This window comes from Montipora foliosa, chromosome 3 (assembly GCF_036669935.1).
Source record: "Montipora foliosa isolate CH-2021 chromosome 3, ASM3666993v2, whole genome shotgun sequence".
Taxonomy (NCBI): domain Eukaryota; kingdom Metazoa; phylum Cnidaria; class Anthozoa; order Scleractinia; family Acroporidae; genus Montipora; species Montipora foliosa.
Genome location: NC_090871.1, coordinates 383,957 through 409,434, shown reverse-complemented (window position 1 = coordinate 409,434; position 25,478 = coordinate 383,957). Strand labels below are relative to the sequence as shown.

At 40.3% G+C, this 25,478-nt stretch overlaps 1 protein-coding gene across 1 annotated transcript in view; it reads right to left on the bottom strand.

Annotated features, from left to right (window-relative positions):
* Positions 1-25,478, bottom strand: part of LOC137996395 (unconventional myosin-VI-like) — a 43,365-nt gene that overhangs the window by 8,593 nt on the left and 9,294 nt on the right. The window contains exons 5-26 of the mRNA XM_068841772.1: positions 23,621-23,680; positions 23,317-23,362; positions 22,600-22,661; positions 22,244-22,341; positions 21,105-21,269; positions 19,140-19,320; positions 17,810-17,939; positions 16,737-16,894; positions 14,690-14,781; positions 13,801-13,873; positions 13,554-13,681; positions 13,233-13,328; positions 11,281-11,481; positions 10,481-10,519; positions 9,059-9,225; positions 8,680-8,737; positions 8,192-8,269; positions 6,268-6,397; positions 4,177-4,267; positions 3,930-3,991; positions 3,694-3,782; positions 1,463-1,680 (exon numbers count right to left, since the gene is read on the bottom strand). Coding sequence (XP_068697873.1) covers positions 1,463-1,680; positions 3,694-3,782; positions 3,930-3,991; positions 4,177-4,267; positions 6,268-6,397; positions 8,192-8,269; positions 8,680-8,737; positions 9,059-9,225; positions 10,481-10,519; positions 11,281-11,481; positions 13,233-13,328; positions 13,554-13,681; positions 13,801-13,873; positions 14,690-14,781; positions 16,737-16,894; positions 17,810-17,939; positions 19,140-19,320; positions 21,105-21,269; positions 22,244-22,341; positions 22,600-22,661; positions 23,317-23,362; positions 23,621-23,680 — 2,422 coding nt within the window. The remainder of the gene's footprint in view (positions 1-1,462; positions 1,681-3,693; positions 3,783-3,929; positions 3,992-4,176; positions 4,268-6,267; positions 6,398-8,191; positions 8,270-8,679; positions 8,738-9,058; positions 9,226-10,480; positions 10,520-11,280; positions 11,482-13,232; positions 13,329-13,553; positions 13,682-13,800; positions 13,874-14,689; positions 14,782-16,736; positions 16,895-17,809; positions 17,940-19,139; positions 19,321-21,104; positions 21,270-22,243; positions 22,342-22,599; positions 22,662-23,316; positions 23,363-23,620; positions 23,681-25,478) is intronic.

The following is a 25,478-nucleotide window of genomic DNA, read 5'->3' as shown; positions in this document are numbered from 1 at the left end:
AGACAACGCCCAACCACTTTCGATTTGTTAATTGGATATTTGAGGTTTTTCCAGGAGTAAAGTCAACATATGTGCACGACAAGTGTAAAACATTTCATTTCCCATTTGCCATGTCCGCTCACAAGAGCAAACTTCATTTGAACCATTGATGATAATTCAACTAAATTACATAACTCTGTCACGGTGTAGACAGATGTAAAGTGATCCAAGACCAGGAAGTATTTTTCGGACCCGAAAAGCCAATGTGAATCTCAAGTACGATCCGCCAATTTTAGAAAGCTGGTCTTTCAACAGATTTCCAACAACAACATAATTGCTAAGTTGACGTCGGCGTGAAGATACGGTATACCGCTACACAGAAGTTTACGGTTCCCAAGATACTCCAGAAAAGTTTCAGAACTTTCGAGAAATGGGCCCAGGAGCCCATGACAACCAGACAACAACTAGCACTGCAATCTCAGTTAGAGTGATCGTTATTTTTCGATTCCTGTTTCCTGCGTCAATTGTCCACATCAGAAAAGAACGGGAGGCTGAAAGCTAGAGCTAAATTATTCGAGCGGGATCTGGGTAATTCGTTTTGGTGGACGGGTCAAGACAAGCATGTCGGCGAGGGTTGATGCTATATAAAGGACAGACGAGAAGGACATTGGACATATCGTGACGATTACACGATGAATATAGATTATATCCCCATGCACCGTATGCAAGTATTCGTAGAGCGCTGGTCAACAGTGTTTAGTTCAAAGCACCCATTCCGAATAGCGCCGATCTACAAGTATTAAAGTCTAACACCCATTTTACACCGGTTAGCTTTGGTGAATTGGTCATGATCTATTTAAATGTTATAAAAACTCGCACTCCCTCATCGGTTTGCTTCCATGGGATAGTGGTTATCAATGATGCGAATGTCTCTTATGATACAGGTTGAACTTTCTCAACCTTCATGTTCTTTACAACTCTTGGATCTTAATAGCGTAGTTTTTCAAATTCAATTGACGAGAAAATTTGAAATAAAAGAGGAAATGTCCTTCTTCTTCTGTCAGGGAGTGTCTTGATCTGTCCACCCAAGCGGGTTCCCTGGACCTCAAGGGAAGAATTAGCCCTTAGTCTCTCGCTCTTTTCCAATAAGGGCAATTCAAAAATCTGCCGTAATTTGAGACCTCGCATTTTGATTCGCTGAGATGAAATGACTTCATGAGAGAGGCTGTTCTGGAGAAAAGAGAAAGAGATACGAGAATTTTAAGCGCTAATTCATGAGCTCCAAACGACGAGGATACTGCCGAATTTACTAAAATCAAAACCCTAACTTTCTCTAAAACAATTTGCCCGTTGAAAGTGCGAGAGACTCCCGGACCGCAAAGAAAACAAACAAAAAACAAAACATTACATGGCTTTGGACGAATTCACCATAGATCCTCTCTGACTAACTCGTGAGTCCGAAATTTTCCTGGATTATACTTACAGTTTTCTCTCTTCCTCCTCTTGTTTTCTCTTTCTTTCCTCTTCTTCTCGTTTTTTCCTTTCCAATTCCATTTGTTCCTGGATTTTTCTCAGCCTCTCTTGTTCTTCCTCAACCTTTTGTTGTTCCACTCGCCTCTCCACTTCCTTCAACTGCTTGTTTAACTTACCGACTAGATCAAAATACAGCGCATCGATGGCGTCTCGCTTCATCATCGTGCTCTGCAGTATAGAAGGTATTTTAACCTTATAACCATTTAATGGCATTTTACAAGGATTCCCTTAACCCACTGACTCCTAAAGCGGCGCCCACTGACGAGTAAAAATGTCAGGCGTTAGACAGAGTAACATTTATTAAAGTGCCACTGTGACCAAAAAATCAATCCTTATTTTTCTATGGATTTCAAAACTATGTTAACTAAACACCAAGCGACCTTGATTTTAAAAATATACCTGTTTATTTTAACTGGAATTTTGCGATTTAATGGTCCGACATTACTAACTTTAAGATCTTGAGAGAGCTGGTTCGAGGAGAAAATGGCGTCAAAGGCTCACTGGTTTAAGAATGCAATTTGTGTTTACGCCGTAGAATTAATACACAGCACAGGAGTTTTGGGCTTTCAGACTTTTAAACTCTCGTTTTGCGTATATAATAAGCTGTATTCACACGCTGAAATTTTAAGTTAGTGAACACTTGACGTCACTTTTCCCTGGATCCAATCCTCTGATGTCCAATCGGTCAGTTTTAAACGTGAGTAATAGCAGACCGTGAAATCCAAAACGTACACTCAAAGCAAACGGCCTGTGGATGAAAATCAAAGCTCAAAATTTTCCCAGTCATGTGTTAAGCAAACACACTTTCACAATCTGAAGAAAAAAAAAACTTATCTGAAGAAAAAAAAAACTTATTTTTTCAACACAGCGCACTTTAAGTGTCACTCCTACGAGACAGTGGGTTAAAGGGGACACAGCTTTTGAGTGGAAGTAGAGTTTGTTAAAATACATCTGTTTGAACAGTTGACAATTGCCCTGCTATACAACTTGTGCTGAAATTCTCGAAAAAATGTACTATGCTCTTAAGTATACTAAAGTAACCGAATAGCGTTAACCCAAGGAAAAGAACAAAGAGTTGTAGTTTATCAATAATGACTCAGGGATACTCGGAGTGACAACCAGGTAATTAGACCCATTTAAAAAGAGTTCGCCAATCCGAACTTTTATAGTTGTACCCGCTACGCTTGAGATTGAAGAGCTGTCCCAAGCAAATACTGGTTGTGGTTACACACATCTAGGGTTTGGGGCCTTCCGGATGATAAATGGCTTGCGTTTGGTTCAACTCGGGTTTCATGTTACCCCTGGGCATGCGGTTACACTGTACAAGACTCTCCTCACGGTAAAATAATAGGGTATAAGTAATATAATTAGGGATCTTCGTGTATAAGCTACGTTCTGCTTTACCTCGGGGAGCAGATAAACCGTACTTTTCAATTCAGGAACTGTCATGTATGCATGGAAATAACCCTAGAGCAGTTTCGGTCTAGGGAAAGCGGTTACACACAAAGACGTCCTTGCCCTTGGGCAAATGCTATATTCCCATGGGTAAAAGGGCTCGTGCAACCACAACTATTGTTTGGCCCTTGGCTTGCCCAAGTTCCTGACAGGAGTCACATGGGAGTAGGCGACCAAAAGGGCGCTGGAGAGAACAGTGAAAAGCGAAGGAGAATCTTGGAAGAAACAGTACGTACGAACAGGGAAAGTAAAATATAGGGCAGGTGGGAACGTTCCCCCTTCCCCCCTAAACTGAAAACATTTTCCAGAAAAACGGCATTTGGAAATACATAACACCAAAAGCTTGACTTCAGTGAGTGATAGGATGATGAAAGGGTCCTTTTGATAAGCGCTTCCTGGCCACAAGCACGGATTGCGTTTTGACACGATGCCATGGCGTCCATGTTGGTGTCTAAAAATACTAATTCTACGGAAAGCAGACTCTATTCCTATGCAAACCTTTTTTTTTGTTCGATTAAAAAACATGGCGGCTGATCACGTGATTGCCCCTACCACATCACCACCCTTGAAAACCGAGAGCTTTATGTTGAGTATCCTTCGTGTTCGATGAAAACAAAATTTACCAACTGATGATGCACAACTCTACGGAGTTTTCGTTTTCAAAATTCAAACGAACGGGTAAATGGTCAGAAATTGAAGGAACTCAGGTTTGCGAGCCCACTTTACCTTGACGTTTGCAACAGCATTGTCTATCGCATTCCCGAGTCCTTCCACATCTTGAGCAAGAAGTTTCTGGTCTTTCTTTAAAGATCCAACTAAAAGAGCATCACAAGAAATCAAATAAATATGGCGACGACATTGAAGAGTTTTTTTACGTTACCAAACTCAAGTTCAGTGATACCACCAACGTTTTCTCCCACCAGCATTACCACAAACCCTCGTTCTAGGAAACAGTGACATACCTAGTTTTCCTAAATGTGAGAGTTGAACCTGTAATCTTCGTATTTTAATGATTCCTTGGTATCTATAAAACAGAGATGACACGAAATCTAATCTCAAATTCCAGTCAAATACTCCTTTGTTGCTTTATTTCTAAAAAAACACAGCAGGATTTATCTCACGGTAGGACAACGCAAAGAAAAATGACATATTTCTGATTTGATGACAACTTTCTCACGAAATCTGGAACGGAAGTGTAATTGTACCCACCTTGGTTTGTGCCTGCACAAAGCCAAGAACATTCGAACATTTTTTTGAACCCGGATAATTGCTTCTGCTCGGAAAGTGATCTTTTTCATAACTGAAAAAAAGAACAGAAACAACAAAACAATCGTTTCAGCTTCCACACAACAGGTAATTACCCAACCATTCGCTTAGCACACAAATTACAATCATGGATCGTCTTACGCCGGTGTTGCAAGATCTCTTGCTCTCTCTCCACGAGTAAACGGCTGCAGCTCACGGGAAAACAATTTCTTGAGTGTAAGAAATCTTTCCAAAGGTAAATTGCCTCCGAGAGATAATTTCTGAGATCATTGTAGTCCAACCAAAGGGCGTTGAATTCACATGCACATGCGCTGTGGTCAAATCCCGCTCTGAAAATCGACAGATTTGTCTTCGGTGGTTCCCGAATTCAAATCTACCACATTTGTAAATAGCTAACTCTAGCCTCCCACCAGTTCAGGTCTTTCACGATATGTTAAATGCGAACTGTTTCTTTCCATAATGGAGTACACACATCTTTCTTAAGGGAGAAGTTCACCAGTGACGATTAGTCGATTAATGAAAAGTTCATGAGGAGAACAGCTTTTAATCAAAATTTCAATCTTGAAATAGCTTGTGAAATCCTTGTTAAAAATACACACATGCACGTAGTCCGCCATCTTGGATTATACGTAACGTCATTGAGCTCAGCTGATCCCACTTTTCTCCCGGAAATGTGAACAACATGAACGGTATAGGGGACGTAGTCCCCGATGTTGTGGTCTGACCTTATCTGGACGGGGGCATCTTTCACTTCCTTAAAATAAATTGTAAACTGTGTAATAAGCAGTTTGGCTAAAGTCCCCTGAAAAACATTGTAAATTAGTCTTGAAAAGCCCCGAGGGGAGAGACTAATCGCTTCACTTCACTTCACTTCACGGTGTTTCGTCCGTCTGACCTATTTGAGCAATTTATGTTGCTGAACAAAGAGGCATGACTGGAAAACGGAGAAGAGAAATCTCAGCAGCTTTGTGTGTTCAAGCTTCTTGCAAAACTTCAGGTTGAGCTCAATGACGTCACGTATAATCCAAAATGGCGGACTGCGTATATGTGTGTATTTTTAACCAGGATTTCACAAGGTTAGAAAGCTATTTCAAGATTGAAATTTTGGTTAAAAGCTGTTCTCCTCATGAATTTTTTCTTAATCGATAAAAAAGGATTGTCATTTTGGAGTGAGACGGAATATCGCGGCAATTGCGACCCTAGATTGTTCGGGTTTTTTGCAAGCATTTCTTCCCCTGTCTCGAGCACTGCCTTTGGCCGGTATCTCAGACCTCGGGAACAGTTTTTACCAGACGGACCTCCCGGCACCTCACAGGAAATAACAGGTATATAGAAAAATTGATGCGCCCTTGAAATGATATACAAAAAATTAACCTAAACCACGTCAAATGAATTTTAAAAAAAAAAAAAATCACACTTTCAGATGTGACGGTGATTACGGAAATCCTAGGATAATCGAGTTTGCCTTGCCTGCTCAAGACTGAAAACCAAGAGCTCTCCCCCTCCCAAGCGATTCCTTAACCTTCCCGATTGGGATCTGTTATCTAAGGATGGATTGCAGAAACAGGGTCGGACATGCAGCACCACACGGTCGCGTAAAGCCTGCTTTTCAAAGGCGAAGTAAGCTAAAGAGCTGAAGCAACATGCCCTGGCATATTTACTTGTTGTTAATTAGAAGCTTTTGCCCTAACAAAAGCTATCAATGATCAACGCCACTGCGTTAGCGTATGTTACCTGCTTCGCGAGTGAAAACCAGGCCTAAGGGATACCAGCACTGGCAGAAGGATGCTGAAGATGATGTACTCCATTACTGTTTTAAGGGCCTACTTTTATACCTGAGCTCATATTAACTTAGGCTCACTCTGAAGTTCCATGACATTAACCTAACGGCTCACTCTGAAGTTCCATGTCATTAACCTAACTACGATGAAACGCACTGAAGAAACTTGGCAAACACAAACTGTGTGAATCTGTCAGGTTGGTAGATGAGATGAGATTAAGATTGGTGAAATAGTGAACTCAGTTTTAACATACGTTTAATGACAGAGAGAGTTCCCCAGATTGCTCTTCTCCAGCGCGTTCGAACAAGCCACGTGAGAACCTTTGACACAATATTCTTCAAGTTTTCCGGATCAGAATGCATAATTTCGTCAAACTCTGCAAACTTGACAAAGATAGAAACACTCAGTTCTGTGGAAATTGGAGACATCTTTAAAAGTACTTTTTGTGGCCCTTTGCTGAGTTGAGTTGATTTCCCACTAACAACTTCTTTGGCCCGCAAATGATCGCTGACAAACCAAGTTTCAGCCCTTAAGGCCCGCTTAAACGGTTTCAACATTTGCATTAATATGCATTCAACTCTTTGAACCAAATGATGGGAGCGTTTGCATAGGTCGTTCAACATTGCTGAAGGGTGTAAAAAGTGTTGAAAACGTGTTGAATCAAATTTAAGCTGATTTGAAGTTTCAACATCGATTCAAATTTCCTTTGTTTTTGAAAATGTTGTAGGGTATTGAAGTCGTTTGAAACGTGCGTTCAACTATTGTAGAACGCACGCATGCTCACATTAGCTGTGACTGAATCTGGAGGGGCTTCTGGTTACTCGTTCCCACTTCCTCGTAATCAAAGTCGGGACTCCACTCTTGGCGCGACGCTGGAACCGTTTAAACGGCCTTTGCAAAACTTTTGCTTCCAACATTTGTCCAACTTTTGTTGATCGAATGTTGGTCAAATGGTGAAACCGTTTAAAATGCATTGGGCTTATATACTCTCGCCCACTTTTGCGATAACAATAATTTAGGCCAACAATCAGCACAAAACAGCAAAAATAACATCAGGTGAAATTACTCTTATCTAACTGAACGTCCCCAGTTCCATCAGCCTTTTAAAGGTGGTATAAATAAGAACGGAAAGTGACTTCTTAAACCCAGACCGTCGGATAACCATGCGCAAAATCTTGCGTTCGAACAACGGCCGAACCAACATTCAGCGTCTTAAAATAGCGGAGGAGAGAATGCTGCCTTTGTCATCACACCTGCAAATGGTCTGACGTTCAAGTACTCTCGGATAACGAATAGAAACCATAAGCCCCTTTTCGGATCCATTGATCAGAAACTCTCTGGGACTCTAAGGAGCCTTCGGTATACACAATGCGCGAATAGGAGGGCACCGAGTGTCCGCGGGTGTTGTGGTCTGATCTCCGTAAGGCACACTATAATAGACCTTTTAGCAGATACGGCGGCCATTTTGATTTCTATTGTTTTCAAAAGACATTATGGGATGCTCAGGGGGCAAACTAATATGTATTTGCCCCCTGGACATCCCATAATAGCTATTTGAAACAATAGAAATCAAAATGGCCGCCGTATCTGCAAAAAGGTCAATTGGAGCATGGCTTTTTTGTGGGACCCCTACCACCAACTGAAAGTCACAATAGAGTAAATAGAGCGAGTTTTAATCGAGTGTGTTAAAACCAAAACCAAAGTAATTACTTTGGCTTATCAAAAAGGATGGAGACAATCCAGTAAACCAATCAAACGTAGCCGACACAAAGTGGGGAAAAATGTGCACGCGCAAGAAACGATTGGTTTTGGTTTCACTTCTGATTGGTTGTAAAAATGGCGCGAGAACTTTGAACCAATCACTGAGTGAAGTAATGCAAAACCAATGCAATTCGCTAATTACTTTCGACACTCAATTGAAGCCGCTCTAAATACAAACTAATAAATGTTACAGAAAGCCCGGACTAAACGGAGACTGCTTAGGCCTGTCTTACCGACTTTATAGCTGCATCTAGTTTTTGTTGCTTTCTTCCGCAGTAGTTTCTTAATTTGTTCTATCTTATTCTATTAGCGAGTTTCACAACTTTGCTCGAGTAGGTGTGGCTTTCGTTTTTCAACTGCAATGATTAATATGGTACAACCGTCAACGGCAACAAAACCAAAGTGATGACTCTTACCTTGCCAGGTCGAAAAAATATCTTGGACAGACCAAATTTATAATCTTTGTCGTCCAAACCAAGAGCGTGAAACAGAGCCTGTAGCGAAGAGATTAAAAATGAGACGTAAGGTTTATGTGTCAATATCTAAATAAAAAAGAAAAGAACAACATGTAAAGAAAGTGGAGCAATCAAACTACACTAAAATGATACACTGCAGAAGACCTAAGGAAAAAATGGGAGTTGCGAAAATCATTATGAAGTGACATTTAATAGCACTTCCATTAGTCAACAAAATCGTGTGAATGAGCACTTTTTATGGCATCTGCCTGATGTGGGATGCAAGTCCGGCAGAAAACGAATCTGAACAAACCGGTGAGAAGTGATTAATCTCACAACTGCCCCATCCCTCGCCTGACTTTTCAGTTCGAAAAGACGGAAGAAGAGAGACGTAGCTCTTTCGAAGTGCTGGTTACACAAGTGCAAACAAAGAAAATTAAGGAGCTAACCTTGCAAAACATTCTTGGATCCAGCCTTGCAAGTCGAGCAGGCAAATGATCTTTGTACCTGAAAAGAATTTGAGCTGATCAATCTTACGGATTCAAAAGACTGGAAACAAAGTTAATTGCACTCAAAGTGACAGCGACTTCCAAAGCAGACGAATTCTCTTCCTTGAAACATAGTTCAGTCAATAAAAGCATCACAAAATCACACCCCCACAAGGCTGAGCTTTTCAGTGGAAATGACCATCCACAAATGTTCACTTCTACTCCATTAAAGATCAAATATGACGTCAAATAAACACAAGAACAAAAAAAGGCACGCCAGCCAACGATCATCACAGTGAAAGAATCATCTTAATATGATTGGAATTCTCAGCTAACTTACATTTGGTAAAGTTCTTTGAAGGGTGCTCTTGATGGCCAGCCATCTTGCATCAGAGTCAAAACTGAAACCATTCCAGCACATTCCAGCTGACTCAGGATTGAACCTCCTTCAAAGTCTTTAGCAATCATCTTGCCGTTTGGTTTGATACAACGGATGAAACTCGCTCCCTGATGTGACAAGATCACTCAAGATGAGGAGGACACACAAAACTGATTTGCTACACTTCATCCCTTTCCTTCGGTCTCTATTATCGCTTTATTCTGAAACTTAATTCTTTTTCTTTTTGTTTTATTTGTGGACTTGTGATCTCATAAAGCCATGGGCTGAAGAAACGTAAGACAATCACGCAATAAATCCTTCAAACTATTAACAAGGAGTCGCGTCGCCTTATTTTGTTTACTAAACGGAATAATCCATCTGGCCCCAGTTGTTCAAAAGGTGGATAGCGATATCCACCGCATAAATCACTATCCGTTGGATAGCGCAATTGGTTTCGCAAATACTTATCCACTGGATAGTGATGTATCCGGTGGATAGCGCTATCCATCGTTTGAACAACTGGGGCCTGATGACAATAAATTCATTCACGTGATAAGTTTAGTTTTCTTTTTTTTTCTTCCATCTCAAGAATGTAAACATGCAGCATTTCTGAGAGTTTCAGACTTCCTTGAGGGTTCCCTCCCAATGCACTTGCAATCGGTCTTACAACGGAAAATAACAAAGTCCGGCACTTTCATTATCAAATCTGGTACTTTGAAAAGCTATTGAAAACCGTGACAATAAAATTCACAAATTCAAACGTAATGTTAAATAAATACACATTTTGAATCTTCAATTAGTCTAGATATGTCTAATAGAAGTAAAAAATGTAAGTGTTTTGAGTTCTCTTGGTTTTTATCTTTAGTAGACTGTATAAGTATTGGTTTGCTCTTCTCAGATTATACTTTGTATCTCTCAAAGGTGGAAGTAGACAGTTCAATTTGTGAGACTCATTTTCTGTAATCTCTTTAAATCTCTTCTGGGATACAGACAAGCGTCTGTTCTTGAGTGTTGGCAACTGTGCACGAAGAAGAGCATCGTCATATGACAAACTGCTCGCACGTTTTTGCAAACGTTCAACTTCACTCTGTATTCGTTTACATATCATTGTACTGTTCTCAGAATTTCCATCTGAATGACCTCCTACTGGTAAGAGACTTCCCAAGGAAGCAGCTCCTACGTGTAAGTTGAAAGTACATGAACAAACGACACCAGAGGAAAGGATTGAGAGTAATTTTAAGACTTTGGTGTGGATAAAATTTCCGCACGCTGTTCACCCAAAGTATACTGTAGTTGACTCATTTGAAGACGACACATATTGGAAATACGACAAAAGTTGCAATCTTTATTCAAAGGGGGAAAAACTAATTATTTCACACTTACCGTGTTGTTGAGTTTCTCCATAAGCTGATTTAGCTGGGTCTGTTGGCAGAAATTAATTGGTAAATAGTCAAGGGGTGTTGGTTTGCCGTGGGATAAAGAAATATGAGTAGACGGTTTATATGCATGTTATTTAGGTAAAGGTAAAGGTAAAGGTACACCTTATTTAACGTCGGAAGTTCCTTTACCCCCTAAAGGGCATTCTCCTTGGAAGCCGACGGTGAGTTCATTCCCCCCCCCCCCCCCTCCCCCTTCCATGAGTGCTCCGTTTTAAGGGTATATAAAGCTACCTGAAGTTGCACAGAATGGAAAAAAAAGCCGAAACAAGGATGTGAGGTCACTAGGGATCGAACTCGGGACATCTCGCACAGAAGGCCGCGCACTACTGACCAACTGTGCAATCCTTACTCCTAGCGCGCTCCCGCACGATTGACCTGAAACACGTGACGTTCTTTAGCCCCGGACAGAAACCTGAATTCAAGGTGACGAAAACGCACAGAGTGAAAGATTTTTTAAGGGACTAAGCATATAAAACCACTTCAAAATTGTAGCGAGTTGGGGGAGCGACGTCTCAACGTTCCACTTCTCATTTCCGATCTGTTCAAGAAACAACAATTGAAGAATCAGTTTTCGGAATTCATCATCCGCTCCCGCAAAACGATGACTAATTCTCGAGTAATTCACTTGACCTTCACGTGGCACAACGCTCAACACAAGCTCATGAATGTCGAAAATTTCCATTCCACAAGGATAAACACAGAACAAAACAAAGAACTGTACAAAAAAAAAAGCTCATCGCTTACCCTGAATTTGCTTCCAACACTGATAAAGCCAAGTTTCTTACTGCTGGGCTTCATTGCTCCACCAAACGTCATGGAGCCAATGTCATTCTTCTTTTTCACGATACTAGGAAACAGACTCTTAAGAAAAGCATCTTTGCTGTCCTGTATAAGATGTTCAAGATCACTGTGGAGAGCATCATTATCTTTCTCTATAAACTCTGCCTGTATGTAAAACAAAACCAAAGAAATTGAGATGTGAAAACTGAAGAGATCCGTGATATTTTGTCTTAAGTCTGCGAGAATGGTGACTCGGCATTGACAAAGTCGAACCTACCATAAGTAACCATCTATAATCCCGACCAAGGAACTCGGTTAGCGAAGGTCTGGTGGTCGGCCGCTGCTAATTTCCGTTTCGTAAACGGTGGATGCCATTCTTAGCAAACCAAGTTTTTTTACTCGGTTAGCTTTCAATACTGAAATTTTTCTCAGAGGGATAGTTTCATTTAAATACTTTATAAAATTGCAGCATTTGGAGCAGTTTTCTCGGTAGTGTAATGAATAAGTGCGTTTGCTCCGCGCATTGATCGTTCAACCAACTTTTTCAAACTTTTTTTTTCTAAATAGTTTTTCTAAGTTTTTTCAAAATTCTAAGTGACATACGCTGCTAATCTAGTCCGAAATTAAGAACGGTGCCTGCTAATTCAAAGGTATTTTTGCGCGTTTTACTGAATATGTGGGAAACCGCATTCAGTAAACCGCGCAAAAATACCTTTGAATTAGTAAGCACCGTTCTTAATCTCGGACTAGATTAGCAGCGTATGTCACTTAGAATTTTAAAGCAGATCTTAAAAAGTGTTATTGAAATCCAAAAAGAAAATTAATCAACAATATTTGTAAGAAGCTTTAAAATAAAAAGGAATGTTTGGCGTTCTTTGCCAAATTGAAGCGTAATTATATCTGAAAAATGCATGGTTACCCCCTTTTCCTTTTTGGATACCAAGAGCACTTGCTAAGTTCTGCTTTCTCCGCATAGTTTTGAACCGCGCAAAAATATCCCTGTAGTAATGAGCACCGCCGATAGGAAATCCCAGTATCTCGAGATGCGCAGAATGTATTTTCCTCATTTGCAAACGAAAAACTTAACAGTAAAAATTGTTTAAGTGTCGTCTAAATGGCAACGACCATGTTCGACTGTATTCTCTGCAAAAATACTCCAATGCGCCTTAGTGTACCGAAGCAGCTTGCGTGTCGCACAGTTCACAGTCATACAATTGTATAACGATTAGGATTCACTCGTTTCCCCATACCACAAGGACCACATAGGGGTCTATATTCTCAACTCTTTTTTGATAATTTACAGGTTCTTTTCGTCAGACATGTCGGATGTCACTCCTTAAATGTTGGTGTGGCCAGAATTTCAACCCATGCAAGATCTTTAGGAGGCAGTGCGGCTCTTGACTTGAGATTCGGGGATCCCGGGTTCAAGGGCCCGTTCTTGTAGTCCCTGGGTCAACTTCTCAGCGGCAATTGTAAATAGCCAACTGGTTTGTCTCCGGCCGGTTGGGATTCTTCACAGTCGATGCTCTTTGATCTGTTTTGTAATTTCGTTAATTGTGTTTCATTGGCCCTGAAAAGCCCCTATAAGGAGTGGTAAATTAAATCTGTGTTGTATTGTGTTGTATTGTGTTGTGTTGTGTTGTGTTGTGTTGTGTTGTGTTGTGTTGTGTTGTGTTGTGTTGTGTTGTGTTGTGTTGTGTTGTGTTGTGTTGTGTTGTGTTGTGTTGTGTTGTGTTGTGTTGTGTTGTGTTGTGTTGTGTTGTGTTGTGTTGTGTTGTGTTGTGTTATGTTGTGTTGTGTTGTGTTGTGTTGTATCGTATCTCCATATCAGCAGAATTGTGCTTCATCCCCTTAGGCTACCTAGATGGAAGATCACAGCAAGACTACGAACTAAAGGCAAGAAGGCTTTTTCTTACTGTCTGATAGCACACGGCTCCGGCAAAATGACGTATGAGAAATCCTTCATCATCTCTCATTTTCTTGTGGTACATGAGATGAGACTTTCTTGGGAGCTAAAGATGGGGAAAAAATACCGTCAAGACTCAAAGACATTAGACAGATTTCAACAGTTGCTATGTGTTTGCGTGAGAGGACAAACGGCAAATTACAGGCTACTCCTTGCCATAAAACCATGAAAGCTTTTCTCTCTCTTTCAGGAAATTTCTCTACATACGTAGCTAACTTGGAAAATAACATTCTATCGTAACTTCTTTTTGCGAATTACGTATTTTACTTACGGCCAGCCTAAAGTGATTTTTGTGTTTTTGATGAAGGTCCCGTGTAAAGTGCTCTGCTGTCGGCTTGGGCAGCTTGCTTTCCTCATCTAAGATGTCTATAATTCCAGTCTTTTTTGCTTCAATCAGCTCTACAGATAAATAAATTACTGAATTTAATTAAAGAAGATTATAGATGAAAGAGTTCAACAAAACAAGCCAGCAGCAAGCTGCAAAAATTTGCATTGAGTACATCATATTCATTTCCCACCTATGCAATCTTGGTTGTCCACGTAAGTCACCGTTTTGACACCCAATCCCTCTTTGTCATACAAAACTTGTTCCTGTCATCAGAAAATAATCACACTAGCAATAGTTACTACAGATTTCAGCCACATCATAGTAAATAGAGGGGCCTGGTTTTTAAGTTCGCCAAACATTAAAGGAGCAAACAAAGATGCCAAGATTTAGGTTGGAAAGTCCACGACCGTGCTCAATCTTTTGTTTTGCGCTAATACACTATGCATGAATTACGTAACCAACACGTTTCTATTTGTTAGTTCCTCAGTACGTAGCAAACAACTATTGTGTTTAGTGCACGGTCAAGGCCAAAAAAGAGCAAAAACCTACAACAAAGAAATTTCATAACCACTCCCCTCTATTAACTATGACCACATGTAAGAATTTGTCGCTTTCTAAGGGCCCTTCTCTTGCGAGTTTGCTGTATTTGCCCCAACCCCCTCATAGTTCCTGTTGCCGAAACTTGGTCAAAATTGCAATTTTCGTTGTAGCATGCATTTCTGGACTTATTTGTTAGAGCGGTTTTCAACTGAGTGTCGAAAGTAATTAGCGAATTGCTTTGGTTTTGCATTACTTCACTCAGTGATTGGTTCAAAGTTCTCGCGCCACTCTTTCAACCAATCAGAAGTGAAACCAAAACCAATCGTGGCTCGCGCGTGCACATTTTCCCGCGCTTTATGTCGGCTACGTGTAATTACTTCGAGTTTTGATTGGTTTACTGGATTGTCTCCGCCCTTTTTGATTGGCTTAAGTAATTTTCTTTGGTTTTGGTTTTACGACACTCGATTGACTCGCTCTATTTCAAGGATGTATTTGTATCTCTCCTCACCACGATAAGATTAATGTAATCATGCACCTACTTGTTTCAGGATTCTGTCATTGAAAAGCTGCTGGAGTTTTTCATTGCAGTAATTGATGCAGAACTGTTCAAAGCTGTTAAATTCATAGTATTCTATAAAAGGCAAACCAATATGTTTAAGTCACCTTATAAAACTCACTAATACTTCATGATGGGGAAACAAAAGAAACGTTTTATGAATCAATATTTGTATATTTGATACAGATTTCTCTTCGTTAACATAAACGTTTCTTTCGATTTTTCCTGTTTAAATGTCTTGAATCATCAAGAATACCTAATGTACATTAACACTTAAATTCTGATGTTTAATAAGTCAAATGCAATAGACCCTTTGCATAAATGGCAATCTACATCCTAAGCCTCACATTCATGTGAAAAATCCTTTGTCTAGAAACATAAGCACGAGGCTAAGGATGTACAAAGTATTGTTATTCAAATTTAGGCGCCATATATGCAAAGGGTCTATATTCGCGTCAGATCTATGTCACATTTACAAACTCTCGTCCGGGCTTCCCCTCGGGTTTGTAAATGTGTGACACAGATCTGCCGTTAGCCTGGGAACCTGGCGGTATATACCTTATTCCAAAATGGCCGTCATTTTAGTATTCTTTTGTTTGCTTGCAAATTAGCCCTTGTTGCCTCGTACTTAAACTTAAAATTCAAAACAATATTTCACCGTGAACGAGGCAACAAGGGCTCATTTGCAAGCGAACAAAAGAATACTGAAATGGAATAAGGTGGAATAAGGTGGAATTCCACCTTATTGGAATATGCCTTATTTTCTGCCTTATTTGGCATTGAAGCGGTGGTTAAAGTGCAGGGGATTGAAATTGAGCGGAAAAAGAGATGAGCAACTGAAACGCGACTGTATCAAAAGCGGGAATCATCACACGCTCGATCCGAGTATCCGGACTATGGCAAATGGTTCTCAGCAAAAGTTCTCAAAGAAAATGCAAAGTTACCAGCAAATTGAAGCTTAAGTTCGCTTCCGTTGAAAAAGTGTTGACGGGCCTGCGCGACTCCTGCCGTTCGCAAGCGATTCTAAAATCTGTGCCTTCAAAGTTTAGCTCTAATTAAAGTGTCTTTTAACGACTTTCCTTTGCGATATGATAGTATGGGTGGCTCCTTAAATACTTCTCTAAGGTGCGGTTGGTTTTGAAAAAGGTGCCATTTCTTATTTGGCATTTTGGAATAAGGTGAATTGTTGCCGTGAGAGGAAAATAATGAGCGCCGCAGCCGCGCGAAGAATGGGAACGCCACTCCCCATTTTCCGCGCGGCTTATGCATCTCGCGCCAACAATATCGCCAGGTACGCAAGCTAATCTGCCGCTCATATTGTGTATAATATTACATACACATAATTTTCTGTTGTGGGAGCAATTTACGCTATTGCAAAAATGCCGTTAAAATATCTAAAAGGGCTCAAACTCATAACTATGCGATTGGACTGCACGCTTTTCTACCGCCAGGCTATCAAGCCATCCAGAAGCTAGCCAATTGCGCGATTGATTTTATAAATTTGTCCACTAAGAAGTTACAGTACGAGTATGTACATATCCATACATGTGAAGCAAAGTCATCTTCAGGCAGAGACTAGTCATTATTGATCCGATGAAATATGAGGTTATATGAAGCTGTAATATTGTTATCTCAAGTGAAGCTATGATCGAAGCAGTTATGCACTCATTTTTAGCAATTGTCTCAGTTGAATTGCTAAAATTGAGTCCATAACTGCGAGGATCATAGCTCCACTTGATTTCACATATCATTTCATTCATTAATATTGTTATTTCATTCGTTAATATCTGACATCTAAAGCTGCACGATAATTATTGGCCTGTTTGGTTTGAACAACGTTAGCCCTTTTGAGAAGAAAATTAATTCACTAATGTCCCCTCCATTAATGTAACAAATACCCCAGTCCATGTAGTGGTCAAAACTTCTATTTACCTGACATTTGTGTTATTGGATCAATAATTATTAAAAGCTTGGTTCAAAAATTATCAAAACAAAGTTAAAGATAGAAATATGCAGACTACAGGCATTACCAAATCCAGCGATGTCTAGGACACCAATGAATGTGAAAGATGTCTTGAATGGAAAACACTGGTTAATTTGACTGACAATGTGATCAAAAAGCTTGGTGTAAAGCGCCTTAGCCAATGCATCTCTCGCAGCACAAGCCTGTTCTGGCTTGAGTGGTACTCTATAAGTAAACAAAAAAGGCACTATTTCAAAAGCAGAGTCACAGAGATATCATCATGATGATATGCATATGCTGCATGTGCATATGCTGTAGTCAAATCCCGCTCTGAACACGACCTAAATTAGCCCAAAATAGAACTCCACCACCCTTTGTAAATAGCTAATTAGTTGTCTCCTTCCAGCTGGGGTTCTCAATCATGTTATGTTAAGTTTTAAACTTTCTGTCAAGTCATTAGAGTGGGGTGCCTGTGACCTAGCTCAATAGCTACCTCGGTAAGTGTGCTTCCACTAGCCATCTAACATTTTTACCATTTTACTAAGCCTGGATTTTTTTCTGGCTTCTTTAACAACAATATAAGTTGTTCATTTCGCATATGAATTTAAAAAAATCAAAGTCAAACACTGCTTTTTGATGAGAGAAAAAGCCAGAGTACCTGTGGAAAAACCTCTTGGATACACTTAAAGTAGGGCTGATACAAGTTTGTTTTTTTTTTCGTTTTTCAATTGCTTGAAATCACCCTTCTGGAGGAAGTACGATTCAGTACTAGTGGTCGCAATTCCTACTAGTTACCCACAGTTTTCTACTAATGAGAAATGGTTGATCCATGCCGTTGTGTTTAACAGTGTCATTCATCATCCGCCATCGCAATGATACAAGTACTATGATAATAATAATTATTATGACTCACTTGCTACAAAACGTTCTGTCGTTAAACAGAATAATAAAATAATAATGTAGTTACATATCAGATGCTTTCCCCAGAAAATAATTATTACCCATTTTGTTTTAATAATTACTAAAACAATGGTTGGTTGCTTTTGATACTTATATTTCAAGTTTAAGGATTAGTAATCTTAAAGGCCATTGGAATGATACAGCACAATATATGAATTTCTATGTTGCTATTGATCACACCTCATGTCAGACCCGCCAGCTGACATCTTCCTTGTTGTAAGGGACATCTTCAGCTCTTCAGGGGAAACGTCTAGCAACTGCGCCGCAAAATTCAAGGCATTTTTGCTTTTAGAAGACACCATGGAACCACCTTGAAAACCAAAAAGAATAATATTATTGAAATCTAAATTCTTTAATGCAACCAAGGAACTCTCACATGGTAATTTCACAACAGGGCTATAAGAAATTAAATGAACTTTGCAACAAGGAGCTCCTGCAGCCATAATTTATGTCAATAGTGGTTTTTTTTTTTTTGTTTTTGGTGCATGCACTTGTACTATGATCTCTCATGCACATCTTCTAAAGAGCACTTTCATGAAAATGTGGCAGTAAGACAAGGCATTTTTGTTGATCCTAATTATACCTGTGTGGGAGGCGCGGTGGCCTCGTGGTTAGTGCGCTTGACTCCGGATCGAGTGGTCCGGGTTCGGGTCCTGGCTGGGTCATTGCTTTGTGCTCTTGGGCAAGACACTTTACTCCCACAGTGCCTCTCACCACCCAGGTCTACAAATGGGTACCGGCGAATTCAAGGCTGGGGGTAACCCTGCGATGGACTAGCATCCCATCCAGGGGGGAGTAGAAATACTCCTTGTCGCTTCATGCTAAGGAAACCGGGGATAAGCTCCGGCGTGTTGGGCCACTTGGCTCGGAAAGCGCTTACCTATCTAAACCTGTAGCAATAATTTATTTCTAGCCTTCTTCCTTCCTCCCTCCCTCCCTTCCCTTCTACCTTACCAATCCCACCTACTTTTTACTATTTATCCAGTTGCCAGTTAACCTTTTTTTAACTGTTTTTCTGGTTTCAATGGGGTTAATGACTGAGTTTTGAGTCCATGATTTTAACCCTCTCAACCCATCCTTAAGAACCGCTAGATGTAATGTATTTCTAAACATAACATTTAATTTTCTGATCTAAACCGTCTTTTTATCACAATTGCTTGTAATCTCACGATCTGATTAGCTAATTTGCCATTGTTGATAAGAGTCTAGACAACACTGCCCATGTCAACGTGTCACACAATATTGTAATACCCAATCAGAAAACTCATGTTGGGAAATAAACCAATCAGACTGAAAGAAAGTTATAGACAACGCAATGCTCTTTCATTGTGTCACAGTCTTGGTCCCACTATGAAATAGAAATTTTCTTTGACGTTGACCATCGTGCGTCTTGTAAGGCAACAACATTTTGACCACTGTAATGATCAATAATTGTTGTTGATAAGGGTACCCAATGGACAACACTGAACCACATTAATTTTGTGAGAGAGCTCAAATTTTCAAGTATTACCATCTTTGTCCCCACTGTCTTCAAAAGCAATGTTTCCAATATGTAGAACTACAGCAACAACTTTGAAGATATTGGCTTTCTCGTCCTCTGAAAATCCAACTTTGTTCATAGACTCATCCATTCTATCAAAGTCCACTGCATCATCAAGATTCTTGTCTTTGATTGATCCTTGCTTCAAGTACTACAAGGATGAAAGATATTTATCGTTAATTACAAGTAAAATTTGGTTTTATCAAATGAGTTGATAAAGGTCAAATTACCACCGTGAATGAATTGGAAAGCTGACGTTTCGAGCATTAGCCCTTCGTCAGAGCGAATAGAGGAATTGTGGGTGTTGTTGGTTTTTATGAGGGATAAATGTTTGTAAAGATCAGGTTTTGGTCCGTTGTAGTTGGAGAAAAATTCATTTTTGCCACAGCCCATGAAAAGGTTGGGCGTAACTAGGTCCCCTTTGGTTCCCACTGCAACACCGTTGATTTGTTTGTAGTAGTTGTCGCAAATGGAAATTAGTTGAGTGTGAGAACCACTTTACATGCATCTCGGCAAATGTCATCTATTGCATAACCTGCACACTATGTACACGTACTTGATGATCTACACAGGCAAAACAGGGAGAAGATTGGCCGACAACTTTCGTGAACACTTATGAGATGTGTCAAAACCAGTTGTGCACCATTTTGATCTTCCTAATCACTTCCACCACAACATGACAATTTGCAGCCTATCCTACACCACAGGAACACAGAAAGCTGCAAAAATCTCAAACAAAAATTCATCTTTCAACTTGGTACACTATCCTCGTAGAATCAGTGAATGCCTCTCATTCCATTAATTATTTTTAATTATTAACAAATTCATGTTACCATATTTCCACCAATGGCAAAGTTCCCCCCCCCCCCCCCCCCCACCCTTACAAAAACCAACAACACCCACAATTTCTCTACCACTCTAACGAGGGAGTAACGCTCGCAACGTCAGTTTTTTCCAAATCTTTCATGGTGGTAACTCGCCCTTTATCAACTCATAAATTGATAAAACCAAATTTCATGTTTCACTCTCCCACCGACGCAGCACCACACTTTCTCCTACAAGTTCATTAATTGCACTTGTAAAAATAACTGAGTGGCAAGGAAAGGTTGAGGATTTCATAACTATAAGGCTGGCCTTTTTTCACCATACATACAGTGTAGCACAATGTACAATGTACTACTCTTGTTTGCTTCCTTTTTTTCTTTTTTGACCTGAGAGCATAAAACTGGTTTTTTTCCTTTCAGTCTGGGATCATACAGTATTTTCCACAGCTTGACCTTAAGCTAATGCGGGGTTAAATCTTAACCATTTCAGTCCTGAGGATGAGACGTAATGTACATATACATTATAAATTTTACTCTAATGCCAGACAATTTAACTCATCATGGAGGCTGCTTCAGGGATGAATGGGTCAATTTCACTGAGGAAATGAAAATGCTTTGAAAGAGCCTTTAAGATGCTAGAAAAAAGGAAAAGCAAAATCGTAATAGACACTAATTGAAGTGGAAAGAGCATCAATTAAATAATTTTGCAAAATCACAAAATCCAAGTTATTATTGGTACAACTGTAAAAGCATGTACATAGGGACCAAAATTCATCCAGAATCAAAAGTAGCCTTTTTCTAATAATTATTGAAAAATAAAACTAATTGCCAAGGTTTGCCCTACATTACCCACATCCAGAGTGCTCACAAAGGTAGAATTTGAACTTTGGACAGAAATAAATGGGCCACGGATCTAATCATTGTATTCAATGTACACTGTATATGTAACATTCAAATGAATGTTTCATCGATCAAAGTTTAAGTTGAATATGAAGCATTTGGTTGCAAACAATAACTGTATCCTGGTTTCAGAAGCATTAGGACATAATAGCCAAGCCTCAAAGCACAATAACCACTACATGATTGTGCTGCTTTCATAGATCAAACTTACCAGGAAATCCTCTGCTTTTGTGATTCCAAGTTTTGACTTTATATGCTGAGGTGCACCAGAGCACAATCTGTAAAACACATGATAATTCCTCTCTCCTTTACTTTGCTTGCAGATACGTGACTTCTCCAGAAGGTAATGAGAAATAAACCCGCCAACAACCGTCACCTGGAAATAAAAAAAAAATCTTCAACAACAAAGCAGCTGGATTTTTTCCCCAGTATCCTGCCATCAACAAAAAATATGTCTCCTCAATATTCCAAAAGTCACCAAAATTGTTGTAACGTTAGCTCCAGTCTTGAAATGATCATTGCACTTTAATCAAGTTATGAGCAGCACTGATAAAATGAAAGCTAGCCTGCAAAGCAGGCGTATTGTTGTTTTGGTAAGAATTATTGGCAGAAATCTTGGATAGCGAGACTAACAGAGGCCTGAGGCGAGTCAAGAAAATTGCACTCAGTGAGAGGAGGACAGTATGAAATGGTCCCAATCCTCTCCCGGCTGTGTGCTTTCAAAATGGCGGCCCATTACGAACAAGCGTACGCCTCCCAAAAAACGCCTGCTAAATGAAAGCAAAAAAAATTTAGGCATGAAGAGGAGTTGCTCTATCAATGAGCTATCAAGACAACTGAGGGTCATGGGTTCAAGTTATGTTTACTGGACCAGTTACATGTAAGCCTGAATTTTTCAGGCTTTAATTTCCCTGGTGCTCAATAATAATCATGATAATGAACGTTAGTTACATAGTACTGTACAAGTGTGAAGCATTTTTAGCACTGAGGCATTTAATTGCGGACAATTAGACAATGCTGATTGGTTTATTTAAGTAGTGGGCAAACAGCTGTTGAACGGAAGTGGTTTTTCGTATAAGCGGAAGTTAGTAGGAGAGGAACGTGTGACAAAGCCCTAAAAACGTCTGCGTGGGAGGCTAGCTAGAATGCTATTAAAATGACAAAAAAAGAATCTCATAACTGGAAGAATGCTTGCAGGTTACAAAATACAATGTGAGTTTACAGTACAGCATACATGGTACCACAAGAATCACACAAATTAATGATCTGTGGCAAAGCTCTTTAAAAATCTTTTAGTTATGATTTCTGTAGTCCTGTATTACTTTAGTTACAAAAACAAGAACATTGTACCTTTTCATTAAAGTGGACTTCCACATATTTGCCAAATCTGCTGCTGTTGACGTTACGTACAGTTTTAGCATTTCCAAACGACTCGAGGAGAGGATTAGCTGTTAATTGAGAAAGGAAAACAGTAATGTCACCTTTCAAAACTCTGGTATTTCTGACCTTATTATAGGCTTTGAACCAAAGCCAGACAGTTAATAAAAAGCCTAAGTCTTCATTAAAATGATCCACATTCAAGTACAATTAACCCATTGATTCCTAGAAAGTGAGACTTTCATGTAATACTATTAGATTTTACTCTGCTTAACCCCAGACGATAAATTTTTACTTATCAGTGGGGGACCATTCAATACAAAGTGCACCTTCAATGATTCTTTGCTCAATGCGACCTTGATTTCCAGATCCCCATGATTCTGTTAAATATCTGGAACAAAACATAAAAAACAATCTTCAGCAATAACCAAGGATTAATGAGGAGCATTTGAATCCTGTTTTGTCATCAATGAGGCTTTTCAAAGTACTCTGTAGCTGTGTATTTTTCTAGTATTATTTTGTTCAGTAATGAAGGTGTCACACTATAAGTATCTTCAGTTAACTGTTATCTTGTTAATAATAATTTTATTAAAAACAAGTAGGGAATACAAGTGCTATGCTGGATAGCCTAGCAGCATGACATCATGGGGTATTACTGCATGGACAGTCATCCATCCAGACCTGTATTAATCATTCTCATCCTACAGGACTCAACTTCGGTGGACGAACTGGGCAAGCCATACACCATTACATAATTATATAATAAGATCAAGCCTATGTGTACCAGCCAGCCAGTCCAAGATGGCACGCAAATGCTGAAATCACACAACATCATGATCAATACCCAAGAGACAACCTGAAGGACTGATACAATTAGGTTGTGTTCTCCTTTGTCGCAATGCAAAAAAAAAAAAATACCGTACATGTTTTTGTTCTTTTCAGAAGGCTTGAATTCAATAATGATGTAATGCTGCAAGGTCATAACATTTTCGTTAGATTGATGAACAGCTTTAATTTTTCACAAATTAACTACCAAGTTGACATACCTTAACACATATTTAGTTGATTCTGTTTTTCCTGCACCACTTTCCCCTGCAGAAACAATAAGCATGCTGAATTAAAATCTAATGACAATTCAGAAGCTAATCTACCAAGTTGTATTTATATTACTGCTGCAGATTAAGTTCACAGAATACGGCCAGAAAACCACTGTACAAAGCAAGATCCACATATAACCACCTGTTAATTTTGAGGCTTAAGATAACTTGCCTACAGGCATAATCATCTCACAATCATGGTAAAGATGATTGACTAAAGATAAAAAGAGTGAGTAAGTACAAAGGAACATACCACTGACTATCAAAGACTGACTCTGTTTAAACACTCTCATGTCCCTGTATGCCTTGTCAGCTGGAAAATGTAGACAAAGATAACTAATTAATACAGGTGGTAAAAACCTGCATAAAATTTGTATGTGTACAGTGTAGCTGTCATCCCATTGTATTTTACTCTCTCTAACGCCAGATGACTGGTCAATAGGGGGTGGTTCAGAAGTCAGTGGGTTGATACTCAAAAGTGACTAAGATTTCCATCAGCCAAACACCAAGCGTGATTGTTTTACAGGCTTAAAAACTATATAATCTAAGCCACATCTTACAGCCCCCCCTCCAACAACAAAAAAGAAATTCCATGGAGACAATGCAGGTCTTTCTTTGCCAAGCTCAATAATGGAATGCCCGGAAAACAAGAACACCTCAGAAGATGACATTGTGGGCGCTGCCCAGGCCGACACCTGTCCAACCAATGATTTTTCTCACAAAACAGGAAGCTCTTAGCTCTACAATAAGTTGGCAGAAAATAGTCACACTTGTGTGCTATGTACTCAATAAAAATGAAGGCCCATCATTATTATAGTAGTGGCATCCTCATCTTGAATAGGCGATGGTTAGCGCTGGGGATTTGGGAAGGACCTTGTATAACTGTGTAACCCGATCCTGGAGTGGCAATCTCTGTTGCAGGTGGCGCAGATGCGCCTTGTGGAATCCCGCGCAGAGGCTGCGCGTTCTTTCCTCGCCACTCTCTTGCAGGTAGCCTGGACTCTAGCCTTCACTTCCGCCTTGTAAACACCCTGCTTTGACACTTTGCCGCCATGTGTTTCCGTCAGTGTTTGGCGATGTCCTCCCATGTGCTGGTGTTGATTAGTGCAGATTGCAAATCTCGCTTGATGACGCCATTGTAGCAGGCTCCATGCAGTAAGCATGGCCGAGCCACCAAAGGTGTCGCTGAATGAGCAGCAATGACATGCTCAGTGAGCCAGCATGCTCCAGGACCTTGGTGTTGGGGACTCTGTCCTGCCACCTGATGTGCAACAGGCGTCGAAGGCAGCGGAGGTGGAATCCGTTTAGTCGCTGCTCTTGTCTGGCATAGATCTTCACCCACTCCCTGCTATAAAGGAGAGTCAACAGGACACAAGCTTGGTAGACACACATCTTGGTCCTTTCGCTCAACAGGTCATTGACAGCAGCTGCTTGGCGATCCTGGAGCTGATCTCAGCATCAAGGTAAGTTGAGCTAAACACGGTGGAGCCCAAGTAGGTGAAGGTGTCCACAATCTCCAGCTCCATGTTGTCGATGGTGATGACGACTGGGAGGGACTCTGCACCTTGCGCCAGAATGTTGGTCTTCCTGAGGCTGATCGTTAGCCCGAACTCCTTGCAGGCGTGGGACAGCTTGTCAACCAGACGTTGGTGGACCTTCTCACTGTGAGATGTTAAAGCAGCATTGTCTGCAAACAGCAGCTCCTGTATGAACACTCGTAAGGTTTGGCTCTGGCGCTGGCGATGTTGAAGAGTTTGCCCGTCTGACCTCATCCGGACATAGACACCTTCTGTACAGTCTACAAAGGCATACTGGAGAAGCATCGAGAAGAAAATCCCAAACAGGGTTGGAGCTAGGACACAGCCCTACTTTACTCCACTGCTGACTGGGGAAGGCATTGAAGGTGACCTCATCAAAGCAGACTGTACTCTGCATTGTCCTGGTGGAAGGAGGTGATGATCACAAGGAGTTTTGGAGGGTAGCCAACCTTCTGGAGGATCTCAAAGAGCCAGCTTCTGCACACCAAGTCAAAGGCTTTGGTGAGGTCCACAAAGGCGAGGAACAATGGCTGCAGCAGCTCTCGACACTTCTCCTGCAGCTGACGGAGGAAG